We start from the raw sequence: 14,291 nt of genomic DNA on the forward strand, positions 1-14,291 counted from the left end.
GAATCTCAAGGCTATTGACCCTTCCCCCCCCCCCACTTTATCCTCTAGTATCTCTAATCTCCTCCCCTCCATCATGTCCTCCGAGACTGTAGACAAAGCGGTCTCCGCTTACAATGCCGCTCTCTCCTCTGCGTTGGACACCCTTGCCCCATCCACCTCCTGTCCCACAAAGCGTACTAATCCCCAGCCTTGGCTGACCCCTTGCATCTGTTATCTTCGCTCCTGCACCCGATCCGCTGAACACCTCTGGAGGAAATCTCGTACCCATTCAGACTTCCTTCACTACAAATTCATGCTAACCTCCTTCCATTCCTCCCTATTCCTTGCAAAACAGGACTATTACACCCAATTGACCAATTCTCTCAGCTCCAACCCTCGTCGTCTCTTCACCACCCTTAACTCCCTCCTCAAAGTGCCCCCCGCTCCCACTCCCCCTTCACTCTCTCCTCAATCACTGGCTGACTACTTCCGCGACAAGGTGCAAAAGATTAACCTTGAGTTCACTAACAAGCCACCACCTCCTCTTCAGCCTGTAGCCCCATCCAACAACCAACCAACCATGGCCTCTTTCTCCTCCTTTCCTGAGATCACCGAGGATGAAACCTCTCGCCTTCTTTCCTCCTCGAAATGCACCACCTGTTCCTCCGATCCCATCCCCACCAACCTACTTAACACCATCTCCCATACTGTCACCCCCTCCATCTGTCGCATCCTTAACCTTTCTCTCTCCACTGCAACTGTCCCTTACACCTTCAAGCACGACGTGGTCACACCTCTCCTAAAAAACCATCACTTGACCCTACCTGCCCCTCCAACTACCGCCCCATCTCTCTCCTACCCTTCCTCTCCAAAATACTTGAGCGCGCCGTTCACAGTCGCTGCCTTGATTTTTCTCTCCTCTCATGCCATCCTCGATCCACTTCAATCCGGTTTTCGCCCTCTTAACTCGACAGAAACAGCACTCTCTAAAGTCTGCAACGACCTGCTCCTCGCCAAATCCAGAGGCCACTATTCCATCCTCATCCTCCTTGATCTATCAGCTGCGTTTGACACTGTCAATCATGATTTACTTTTTGCCACACTGTCCTCTTTTGGGTTCCAAGGCTCTGTCCTCTCCTGGTTCTCCTCTTATCTCTCCCACCGCACCTTCAGGGTACACACTCATGGATCTTCCTCCACTCCCATCCCACTATCTGTTGGAGTTCCCCAGGGATCTGTCCTTGGACCCCTTCTCTTCTCAATCTACACCTCTTCCCTAGGCTCACTGACCTCATCTCATGGTTTCCAGTATCATCTTTATGCTGATGACACCCAGCTATATCTCTCCACACCAGACATCACCACGGAGACCCAGGCCAAGGTATCGGCCTGCTTATCCGACATTGCTGCCTGGATGTCCAACCACCACCTGAAGCTGAACATGTCCAAAACCGAGCTCCTCGTCTTTCCACCTAAACCCACTTCTCCTCTTCCTCCACTCTCTATCTCAGTTGATAACACCCTCATCCTCCCCGTCCCATCTGCCCGCAACCTCGGAGTCATCTTCGACTCCTCCCTCTCCTTCTCTGCTCATATCCAATAGACTGCCAAGACCTGTTGCTTCTTCCTCTTCAACATCAGCAAAATTCACCCTTTCCTCTCTGAGCACACCACACGAACTTTCGTCCACGCTCTCATTACCTCTCGCCTTGACTACTGCAACTTACTCCTCACCGGCCTCCCACTTAGCCATCTATCCCCCCTTCAATCCGTTCAGAACGCTGCCGCACGTCTTATATTCCGCCAGAACCGATATACTCATATCACCCCTATCCTCAAGTCACTTCACTGGCTTCCAATCAGATACCGCATACAATTCAAGCTTTGCTCCTTCACTGGATGTCTAGCCTTGCTCCATTTCTAGCCATTGTGCCTTTCTCTGGCTGTCGAGCCTTGCTTCGTCACTGGCTGTCGAGCCTTGCTTCATCACTGGCTGTCGAGCCTTGCTTTGTCGCTGCATGGTGAGTCTGTTCAGTCTCCTCTCTATAGGTCACATGGGGCTCCATCTCTGCAGGCCTGGCGTGGCTCTCTCGCTGTGGCTCCCCCTAGGAAACTCTGGCAGAGCGGCGTTCCTGGGTGCATGGCATATTTCTTGCCGTTTCTCCTTTGACACCTTCTTCTCCTCTGGAGGAGGGCTATTTTCTGTGTTCCTGGCTTTGAGGGTGTGCCTCCTTCTCTGTTCTTCCGTCCTTTTGGGTAGGACATGGTTCTGCTTCAGGTTGTAATGTCTAGCTCAGCTGTTGACCAGGCGGAGATTTTCACCAGGAGGCTTTAGGTGTGGTACTGTTCCAACAGTGCCCGGGACTCTACTCTGGTTGCTTGGCACTGTTTCTGCCTATATGCCTGTGTTTCCACCTCTCCCTCATTAGGGAGTTCATCTTCATTTTGGACTGAGGCTGTGGGGCGTGTCTGCACCGGGTTACAATCCAGCCCCCTTCCTTTGGAGTTCTGTTGCTAGATACGCACTTTCAGATTGCCTTGCTTTAAGTGAGCGGTGCATTCCTCCGTCTAGGTTGATGGTGCCTCTCTGATTCCTCTTGGTGACAATGGTTCTCGTGGTCTGCCTGTGGGGAGTCTGGACCCATTTTGGTTTTGTCTCAAGACTTAATTTCTGATCCTATGGCAGATGTTAGATTCTGTACTGGTTTGGACAGTGGTCTGTAGCTTCCTTTCTTCAGTGTGGCCTTCTTCGGTTCCCGGGGTCATCTTTACTGCCTGTGGCACTTTCTCATCTGGGTCTTCGGAGTTCCATGGGTGCCTATCTTGCACTCTTTTGGGTCTTGGGGTACTGGCTCCTACTAGGTGCCTTTTATCTTCCCCTCTGTTCGGAGTTGTTTTCTTTCCACCGTTGGAATTTCTGGATGTTTTCGCCTGGTGAGTTTCCCTCTAGCGGATACTTGGCTTCTTTGTGGATGTTACCTTTCCTTTTTGGGGCATTGATTTTTTTTTCTATTTGTTGTTTTTCCCGTCCTAATCCTGTGACTGCTTTGCTACATTCCATTGGTCTGGACTGGTCTGGTATTAATGACAAGGAAGGAAAAATTGTGTTGTTACCTGATAATTTTCTTTCCTTTAATTGTACCAGGCCAGTCCAGATGCCCACCCTTTCTATTTTCTTGAGTGCCTTCTTTGTTGCATATTCTAGGGGTTGTCTGTTTTTTGTATGTGACGAGCCACTACTCCTGCTTCGAGGGTTCATCTGCATGGATGACGGGAAGTCTGGATGCTGCCTCACCTCGTTCCTCGATGGGTTGTATGGCTGGCAATTGGTTGCCCATAAATTCCAGAGGGCCTTCACTCTGGGTGTTCTTGGCTTCCTCATGGGCTCTTTTCCTTTGCTCTTATTTGAGGCAATTGGGAGCACCATTGCTTGGCTATTTGAAATACTGAGCATTTCAGGCTGCACAATACCCTTAAGGGGCGAAGTACTTGGGATTATTTTCTCTGTCTCCTTCCGCTGGTGGATTGGCATAACCCATTAGTCTGGATTGGTCTGGTATGATAAAGAAAATGATCAGTTAAGAACATAATTTTTCCATTTGTGCCCACATTATTGAGTGCAGAATTGTTCAAAGGGCTTGTGTGCTAAACATGGCCACAAATTGCGGTGAAATGCATTTAAATGGATGCTAATGAGGTCAGTCAGTATTCCTTGCCAATGCACAGTGAAAGTGCTGTAATGCATAGAAGGAAATGATGGCCCATAACCAGTGGTGTGCTGGAGCTGACTCGCACTGGCTCGCAAGAGCCAGTTGTTAAATTTTTGGGCATCTTGCGAGCCGGTTGTTCTGGGAGTGCGAGCCGGCTTGCCTCTCCTTGGATTCTTTTGGGAGGAAAACGTATCAGGCCACTATGGTCGCCGCCAAGATCCAAACTTACCAGCTGTACACGAGCATCCACTTGCGGAACTCGGCGAGACAACTGTCTAGTTTGGTTGAAGCTCTTCCTCCGGAGCTTGCCAAACCTTTTCACCAGGTGGTCAGGCAGCAGAAGACGTGTTGCAAATTCCTGGCCAGGGGTACTTATGACACTTTTGATGTGGCATCCCGAGTAGCTGCTCAAGGTATTGTGACGCGCAGACTCTCATGGCTGCGTGTCTCTGACCTGGATCATAAGACCCAGCAGCGGATGGCGGATGTTCCTTGCCGGGGGGATAATCTTTTGGAGAAAAAGTAGAGGGCATTGTTGATCAGATCAAAAAGCACCATGATGCTATGGATTCTCTCTCCTGCAGGGCGTCTTCTGCTACCACCTCCTCATCCAGGAGATGTTTTGGAGATAGGAGGAGTGCTCCCTATTCCTACAACAGTCGTAGGTACACTCCTGCTTCTCGGCAGCCTACCCAGGCTCAGTTCCAGCACGCTCGTTCCCGTCAACGGCGTGCGCCTAAGGCCCCTTGGGCTCCCCAGCAAAAGCAAGGAACGGGCTTTAGACTGGCTCCAGTGCAGCATAGCCTCGCAAAAAGTGTCCATGCCGGATGGCTTGCCAATCGAAGGGAGGTTGATATTTTTTCACCAAAGGTGGCCTCTTATAACCTCCGACAGGTGGGTGCTTCAAATTGTACGGTTAGGGTACACTCTCAATCTAGAATCCAGGCCTCCAAATTGCCCACCGGGAGCTCAGTCCTTCAGCTCCCAGCACAAGCAGGTACTTGCACAGAGGAACTCTCCGCCCTTCTAAAGGCCAATGCGGTCGAACCCGTTCCACCAGGGGAAGAAGGGCTGGGATTCTATTCCAGGTACTTCCTTGTGCAAAAGAAAACAGGGGGAATGCGTCCTATCCTAGACCTAAGCGCCCTGAACAAATTCCTAGTCTGAGAAAAGTTCTGGATGGTTTCCCTGCCCACCCTTCTTCCCATGATTCAGGAGAATGATTGGCTATGCTCTCTGGACTTAAAGGATGCCTATGCCCACATCTTGAAACTCCCAGCTCACAGGAAGTATCTTCAATTTCGGTTGGGAACTCGGCACTTTCAGAATTGTGTACTGCCCTTTGGACTCGCGTCTATGCCCAGGGTTTTCACAAAATGCCTGGCAGTTGTCGCAGCATTGCTACGCAGACTGGGAGTGCATGTGTTCCCTTATCTTGACGATTGGCTGGTGAAGAGCACCTCGGAGGCAAGCGCTCTACGGTCCATGCGGATGACTATTCGGGTGCTAGAACTTCTAGGCTTCATGATCAATTATCCCAAGTCTCATCTTGTCCCGGTTCAAAAATTGGAGTTCATTGGAGCTCTGTTGGACACACAGACGTCTCGAGCTTATCTTCCCCAGGCAAGGGCAGACAATCTCCTAGCCCTAGTGTCCTTGGCTCAAGCGTCTCAACAGATCACAGCTTGGCAAATGTTGAGACCCTTAGGGCACATGGCTTCTACTGTTCATGTAACTCCCATGGCACGCCTACATATGAGATCAGCTCAATGGCCCCTAGCTTCCCAGTGTTGCCAGGCCACAGGGCGTCTAGAGTATGTGATCTGTCTCTCCACCGAATTTTGCAGTTCCCTTCAGTAGTGGACCATTCGATCCAATTTGACCTTGGGACGTCCATTCCAAATTCCTTAGCCACAAAAAGTACTGACGACGGATGCATCCCTCTTGGGATGGGGAGCTCATGTAGATGGGCTTCACACTCAAGGAGCTTGGTCCTTTCAGGAAAAAGGTCTTCAGATCAACCTCCTGGAATTACAAGTGATCTGGAACGCTCTTAAGGCTTTCAGAGATCGGCTGTCGAACCAAATTGTTCTAATTCACACAGACAATCAGGTTGCAATGTATTACACCAACAAGCAGGGGGGGGCACCGGATCTCGCCCTCTGTGTCAGAAAGCTGTCTGGATGTGGCTTTGGGCTCACCAACACAGCATGCTTCTCCAGGCCACGTATCTGGCAGGCATAAACAACAGTCTGGCCAACAGGTTGAGCAGGATCATGCAACCTCATGAGTGGTCACTGAACATGGACGTTGTCCGCAAGATCTTCCGAGCGTAGGGCACCCCCTCAGTGGATCTTTTTGCCACTCAGTTCAATCACAAAGTCCCTCAATTCTGTTCCAGACTTCAGGCCCACGACAGACTAGCTTCAGATGCCTTTCTCCTTCATTGGGGGACAGGCCTTCTGTATGCGTATCCTCCCATACCTGTAGTGGGGAAGACTTTGCTGAAACTCAAGCAAGACCATGGAACCATGATTCTGATTGCGCCCTTTTGGCCCCGTTATCTGGTTCCCTCTTCTTCTGGAGTTGTCCTTCGAAGAACCCTAGAGATTGGAGTGTTCTCTGACCCTCATCACCCAGAGCAAGGGGTCGCTTCTACATCCCAAACTCCAGTCTCTGGCTCTCACAGCCTGGATGGTGAGAGCTTAGAAGTGGCCTCCTTAGGTCTTTCGGAGGGTGTCTCCCGAGTCTTGCTTGCTTCCAGGAAAGATTGCACAAAAAAGTGTTATTCTTTCAAATGGAGGAGGTTTGCCATCTGGTGTGATAGCAAGGCCCTAGACCCTTTTTCTTGTCCTACACAGACCCTGCTTGAATACCTTCTACACTTATCAGAGTCTGGTCTCAAGACCAACTCCGTTAAGAGTTCACCTTAGTGCAATCAGTGCTTACCATCAATGTGTAGAAGGTCAGCCTATCTCTGGACAGCCTTTGGTTCTTCGCTTCATAAGAGATCTGCTTTTGTCAAAGCCCCCTGTCAGATCTCCACAAGTGTCATGGGATCTCAACGTCGTTCTCACCCAGCTGATGAAAGCTCCTTTTGAGCCACTGAATTCCTGCCATCTGAAGTACTTGACTTGGAGGGTCATTTTCTTGGTGGCTGTTTCTTCAGCTCGTAGGGTCAGTGAGATCCAAGCCCTGGTAGTGTATGCACCTTATATCAAGTTTCATCACAACAGAGTAGTCCTCCGCACTTACCCTAAGTTCTTTCCGAAGGTGGTGTCTGAGTTCCATCTGAACCAGTCAATTGTCCTGCCAACATTTTTTCCCTGTCCTTATACCCACCCTGGTGAAGACAAGTTGCACACCTTGTACTGTAAGAGAGCATTGGCCTTTTACGTGGAGTGGACAAAGCCCTATAGACAGTTCGCCCAGTTGTTTGTTTCTTTTGATCCCAACAGGAGGGGAGTTGCCATCGGAAAACGCACAATCTCTAATTGGCTAGCAGATTGCATTTCCTTCACTTATGTCCAACTGGGCTGATTCTAGAGGGCCGTGTCATTTTATGGCAATAAAATGTGCACACAACTCTTCATTGGCTCATTATGATGCCACATTTTTTCAAATATATTTTTCTTCTATAAATTCTTAAAACATCTTCTCTTAAACAAATCGGACCCAGGGGTTGTTGTTAACGTCCAATTTGTTTAAGAGAAGATGAGTATTTAAGTATAATGTTTTAAGAATTTATAGAAGAAAAATATATTTGAAAAAATGTGGCATCATGGTGAGCCGATGAAGAGTTGTGTGCACATTTTATTGCCATAAAGTTGAGTTGGCAATATGCACAACTGAGGTTCCTTGAGCTATTATAAGAGTATTCTAATGATTGGAAGAAAAAATATATATATACTGAACACATGAGTGGAGGAGAGGGGAGTCATTGATAATATATAAAGAGAGCCTTTGAAAATATGCATCTCTATCTTATATTTTAGTTTTTCTGTAGTATTACTATACATTGAGTCAGACTTCTTGAGGTTTCCAGTTTAGTTTTTTGCCTTCGTATCTCTGTACTTGGTCTGTGGTCCTTTGTTTCATTCATATTTGTTGACAGTCTTTTGTGTGTGACTGGAGTGTGGTATTCTGTTAGCATATAGTTTGCAGTCCTGTAGTTCAGGAGTGATGGAGTAGCCTAATAGTAACATAGTAGATGACGGCAGAAAAAGACCTGCATGGTCCATCTAGTCTGCCCAAGATAATGGTGGAGTTGAGGAGTAGCCTAATGGTTGGTGCAGTGGGTTGAGAACTTGGGGAACTGGGTTCAAATTCCACTTCAGCCTAATGGTTTGGGTTGAGATCTGGGCACTGGGTTTGAATTCCCACTGTAGCTCCATGTAACCCTGGGCAAGTCACTTAACACTCCATTGCCCCAGGTACAAAAAAAACCTTAGATTATGAGCCCATTAAGGACAGAAAAGTACTTGGGAAAAAATAGTATATGTAAACCGCTTTGGTTGTATCTACAGAAGATGGTATATCAAGTGTGGAATAAACATAATCACACACATTTTTATTATTTATTTATTTTAAACACTTCTAACCCTCTTATACCCTAAAAGACCTCCATAAAAACATACATATGAAAAATAACGCAGACTAGGAAATATTATTTAAATAAATATAATATAATTTTAGTTTGTCATACCATCATACAGGGTTTTAGAAATTTTGCAGTAACTGAGATGTGTTGAGGTGCAATAAGAACCTGTTTATCTTGCAACACCCAATCTCATGAGACAGCAAAATCAACAGGCTCTTCATAGAGAAAGCAAGAGAGAGAGGGGCAGGTAGACTGGCTGAAGGCAGATGGGATGTGTGAGAGAGGGTCAGACTGGTATGTATATAGAAAGATGCCATGGTTCATTGGGTCTTAATTGCTTTTTCAAATAATCATAAATTTAAAGCACATCAATTTTCACATAGTTTATAACATAAAGAAAAACTTCAGAAAATATCATTAGTATGCTATGTCAGACCACATTGGTTTCTATTTATAAAACAACAAAAGTACTTAACAGTGGAAAATCTTCTTTTTTTCTGTTTTTATAAACAGACCCCATCTAAATCTCATTGTTAATTTTTACTCAGTTGGTAAGAAAAACACATCATCTGTCAAGGGGCAAAATGTGTTCTGGTCTGTATGCTTATATTTGTTATGTATGTTGCCTAGTTAGAAAATTCTTGGGCATATATTATGCTGCTACCAGGGCCTTTACTATCCCTGAATGGCCAGCACAACAAAATGTATCACCTCTAGCTAGGTCGGTTGATAGTAGATGATGGAACATAAAGACCTGCACGGTCCATATAGTCTACCCAATAAGATAAACTGATAGGATGTGTTGCAGTATAATATATATATTCTTGATCTTGATCTGTCCTTGCCATTGCCAGGGCACAGACTATAGAAATCTGCCCAACGCTGGATATATTCCCCAAATACTGGAGTTGCTGTCGAAGCCCACTCCAGCCCATCCAGATGTGTCTAGCCATAATTAGGGCTCAAATTGTAGAAGTCTGTCTGGCACAGACCTTATTTCCCAATTACTAGAGTTACTGTCTAAGCATGGCAAAAGATTCCTGACTCTTTTTTGTGTTCATTTAATCTATTTATTTTTTCAGGTATGCATTGTATGGGCCCCAAGATCTTTTAAAAATGCACATGAGCAATTGTACATGTTAATTCATAGTTATATGGATGCTCACATTACTGCATGCACTTTAAATTTTTTAGGCACCCAAATTAACTGAACTTGTGCTCACTAATGCACACCCTTACTAAAACATGAGTGCAAAATTTATCAACCTTGCCGATCAGGAATGCTGGACCAGGGAAGAAATACTTTTCCTTCGACTGGCATGCTGTTTTCATAGAGGACACTGATTAACCCTCATATGTTTGTTTCCCACAGACACAATGCCCCAGAAGAACATAGTCCCAGGGCAGACATATTCTGTTCCTCTCATCCAGCCAGACCTGCGGAGAGAGGAGGCCATTCATCAAATTGCAGATGCCCTCCAGTATTTACAGCAAGTTTCCTCCGATATCTTCAACAGGTAGAGTACTATGTTGTGTGTGTATGTAAGGCTGGGGAACTTGAACTCAAATCAACTTTTCAGCTGTTAAGTTTTCTGCTGGCTGTCAAAATGTCCCTGAAAGGGGGAATGCTCTGGATCTTGTATTTCAGAGGGAGTTGTTCTACATGTGTGGTTTGTTTTGATAGTGCTTTAATATGTGGTTAGTTTTTATAAGCTTTAGGATCCATAGTCAAAATTTGATGAAATTCTATACTTTACTGTGACATCCCCCCCCCCCCCCCCCCCCCCCCCCCACCACCACCAGTTTTTCACTTTTCTAAACATACTTTTCTTCACTTGCTGGTTTGCAAGCTGGGCTCATCCATAACTGGATTTGATTGATCTTAGCACTTGTATAGAATTTGTATTTTCTGCATATTTTATCCTAGTGTTTGTTGCTAATCAGGTTGGTTTAGATTTTTGCAATGAAATGCTCAGTGAAGAGCCTCCACTGTACCCACCTAGCATAATCAGTTACCAAAGGACCTGCAATCATCTAAGAAATATTTTTTAATTAACAGATATTCTACATGCAAATTTAACTGATGCCTTGATCTCTCTAGAATACAAGCTGTTAATAAATGAATATCTAAACTGCAAAATTAATGAGTTCACCCTACAACACTATGGGGACCAATCACAATTGCCATGTCTCAGGTAGAGAACAGGTAAAGAGGGGAAGTATACAAATGACAAGGAATGGTAATTTAGCCCTCTGGGATTAGTTAGGTCACAAACTTACCCTTCACAGATTTGAACTCATTACAGTCCAAAATAACACTGAAAGAAAAGGACACAAGGCTCAGATATTATAGGAAAAAATAGAAAAGCTGATTTATTAAATATATTGGCAGCAATCATAGCAATGCAAATTGGAAACAATGCACTTAGGCAGAACCAACCGAAAATGATAGTAGAACCCTGAATTTATGTACCTGTCAGGGCAGGTCAAAGATAACGCATACTATCTCTAGTCCTAGAACTTACAGGACACTTGACTCCCAAGGCACTATGGAAAGAAAAAACAGTTCAACGTGACAGATGTCAACACTTTCTCACCCACCCACCCATTCACAAACCCCAGATCCAGAGGCAGTCAGGGAGCTGTTGGATGAGGCAGGAACCGCAACAGGGATGACAGATGGACTCTTTCTCAGGATGGCCAAACAGCAGCAGAGGCCCCAGGCTGGTCAGCAGATAGCAGCTTTCCCTTTACATGAGCATGAAAGCAGGTTGGCCACACTTTCAACGAGTCATCATTATGTGGTTGGCTGGCTGACTGACAGCAGCTCTCGCGCGAACTGCACCCGATAACAGCCAGATAACACTGATGTTTTCTGGAGCTCTTCTTATATCCTTTTCTCAGGATTTGAAGAGTCATGTTGAGGAAGGACCAAATCTGGTGTTTTGCCTTTGGGACCCAAAGGGCCAGCTTTAGACGTCGTAGTTGTTTTTCACTTGACTCTGATGTCCCCAACTTGATAAACAAAGTAGTCGTTCACAGTTATTTTTGCCTTTCATTAGCCTTGATGTGTCAGCAATGTGCTTGAGGCCTGCTTCATGAACAAGGTTGTGCATGAGAACTGACACTGACTTAAGTCTGTTTATTAAAAAGTCAGGTTCACAGTACAGAAAAGTGCCTTCCGTAGGACCAATATTGTCCTCACAACACTGTGTGACAAAATGCTATATGTTTTTCCGTGAGCTGCTACGTTCAATCCTGAACTAATCTGCTCACCTTCATTACAGTCACATGCCCATCTGACAGTAACTCTGGTAATTTACTGAATCCGAATTCCCAAACGATCCTAGAAGCTTTTTGTCAAATTTCTGTACCTTCTAAATGCACACTTGTACAATATAAGAGCAATTCTTCCTTTTTGCATAAGCAGTATAATGTGTTTTGTCAACACCTGCTGTCATAACTATTTTTTCCATTATGTAGCTTCCCACTATTCCAGAACCTATGGGATAGTTGTGTCCATCAACCAGCAGGCGGAAATAGAAAATACTGAGGAGCTGGGCTGGATACCAAGAGAATTGTCTCATCTCCGTTTCCACTTCTCTATCTCCAGCAGGTGGATGGACACACTTTTCAGCCTCTGGATCTGAGTGCTTTTTCTCCTGGTATACTCGGTCTACTTCATTGTCGAAAAGAAAGAAGGCACCTTTTTGTCCAGTCTTAGATCTCAAAAGGTCTAAACCTCTACCTCTGCGTGTCCCGCTTTTGCATGGAGACACTAAGAGCAGTCGTAGCCTCTGTTAAAGTGGGAGAATTTCTCACAGTCCTTGATCTCAAGGAGGCATACTTGCATATACCCATATGGTCACGGCATCAGAGTTTTCTACGTTATTTGGTGCTTGGCCATCACTTCCAGAAGCTCTTTGGTCTCACTCCAAGAACGTTTACCAAAGTTATGGTGGTGATGGCTTTCTTCTTTTGGCGCCAGGGAATCAATGTTCACCTGTATTTTGATGACTGACTCATTCGTGCATTGTTTTATTTAGACAGCGTGGCAGCAACACAAAGTTCATCTTCTGCAGTCATTGGGTTGGGTGATCAATTTCAAGAAAAGCAGACTAACTCCATCACAATGTTGGAATATCTGGGTGTTCTATTTGACACAGCACGGGAGAGGATCTTTTACAGAATGCAGGAGGTTGAAGCTGGTTCAACAGATTCATCTTCTCCTCAGTCAAGGCAGGCCCAAGGTCTGGGACTATGTCCAGGTTCTGGGGTCAGTGGTGTGGCGGTGATGGAAGTGGTGCCATAGGCAAGGCGTTACAGGAATCTCTTCTCAGCCACAGAAGTATGACCTCTTCCTTGGATTCTGGTTGCCAGACGGAATATGCAGTTGTGCGAATTTGACCTTTGGAGCTTTCTTTCCCATAACACAATGAGAGGTTGTGACAATGGACGCCAGCAAGTTAGAATGGGGTGCCTGTTACAGGTTCCTTCTGCCACAGGACATCTGGATGGAAAAGGAGTCTCTGTGGTCGATAAATTGCTTGGAGTTCAGGGCAGTGCGGAATGCCTTACGCGACTTTGCTCCCTGTCTGGCGGGGCCCTTGTCTGAGTTTCTCTGACAATGTGATGGTGGTGGCTTATATTAACAAGCAAGGCAGGACCCATAGTCATCTGATGGTGGTGGAGGCGGCCTCCTTTATGAGTTGGGTGGAGAAAATTCTTCTATGCTAGTTGGCAGCTCACATCGTGGAGTCCTTGAATGTGGTGGCGGATTTTCTCAAGCACGCCTTGGACCCAGGAGAATGGGAACTATCCAGCCAGGTGTTTCAGACCGATAGAGTTCTCCGCTTCTGGATTTAATGGCGACAAAAAGGAATGCCAAAGTGCCCAAGTTCTTCAGCCATTGGAAAGAACCAGGCTCAATAGGGATTGTACTGCAGCCCTAGCCGAAGACACATCTATCGTATGTCTTCCTTCCTTGGCCCATGGTAGGCGACATGTTGAAAAGGATCACATTGCATGGGGGTTGAATAATTCTTGTAGCCCTGGATTGGTTGTGTCTGTGTTACATGGACCTGATTCGACCTCTGGACCATTATTAAAGTCCATAGACCATTATTAAAATGGACTTGGGGAAAATCCATTGCTTATTTCTAGTATGAGCATCATAAAATGTATTGTACTTTTTTGGGATCTTGCCAGGTACTTGTGAGTTGAATTGGCCACTGTTGGAAACAGGATGCTGGGCTTGATGGACCTTCAGTCTGTCCCAGTATGGCAATATGTATGTACTTTTGAGACAAGTGCAGGGCACTCACCAAAAAAGAGCAAAGCAGGAGTTAGGCTGGGGTCTAGCAGGGATTGGAGCCAGGATCAAGGAGCATGCAAAATGAACTGGATCTGAAGTATATCAGGCATCTAAAGCACAAGGTGACACTGAATAGTGCAGACCAGGCTCTGATAAAGAAGCATAGCCAGGACTGGCTTTATATATAGACGCTAGACAGGACTAAGATGGCCTCTGAAAGGAAGTGACATGTATAGCATGCTAGAGTGGCCATTCAACTGAGTGGAGCTTACTGAGACTCGCTGGCTCGCTGGAGGTCGGAAGTGCATCTGCACAAGACTCTTCGAGGAACTGAGCCACCAGCAGTCTGTCGACAGAACTTATACTTGTGGCCTGAGAGGAGAGTGAAGAGGTTGGGGTAGAGGTAGAGATGAGGATAAGAGGGCTCTGGGGTTGGGTTGAGAAAGAGGATGATAAGAGAAATGGAGGGAGATGACGAGAGAGCTGCAGGGGGCCTGGAGGAAGAGAGATGGATGGGAGGATGGGATGAGTAAGAATCTACACAAGAAAATCATATCTTCCCTCATCCATCAGTAATTACCTATTGCTCATGTTTGTGTTTGATCTATTCATATTGTACACCGCCTTGAGTGAATTCCTTCAAAAAGGCGGTAAATAAATCCAAATAAATAAATAAAGATTGGAAGGG

The 14,291-nt window shown here is 45.9% G+C and overlaps 1 protein-coding gene across 4 annotated transcripts in view; it reads left to right on the forward strand.

Annotated features, from left to right (window-relative positions):
* WASHC1 (WASH complex subunit 1) overlaps positions 1-14,291 on the forward strand; it is a 273,146-nt gene that overhangs the window by 71,077 nt on the left and 187,778 nt on the right. For all 4 annotated transcript variants that reach the window (XM_030214831.1, XM_030214830.1, XM_030214832.1 and 1 more), the window contains exon 2: positions 9,662-9,806. In XM_030214831.1, the coding sequence (XP_030070691.1) occupies positions 9,667-9,806 (140 nt within the window). In that variant the 5' untranslated portion in view covers positions 9,662-9,666. The remainder of the gene's footprint in view (positions 1-9,661; positions 9,807-14,291) is intronic.

This window comes from Microcaecilia unicolor, chromosome 9 (genome assembly GCF_901765095.1).
Source record: "Microcaecilia unicolor chromosome 9, aMicUni1.1, whole genome shotgun sequence".
Taxonomy (NCBI): Eukaryota; Metazoa; Chordata; class Amphibia; order Gymnophiona; family Siphonopidae; genus Microcaecilia; species Microcaecilia unicolor.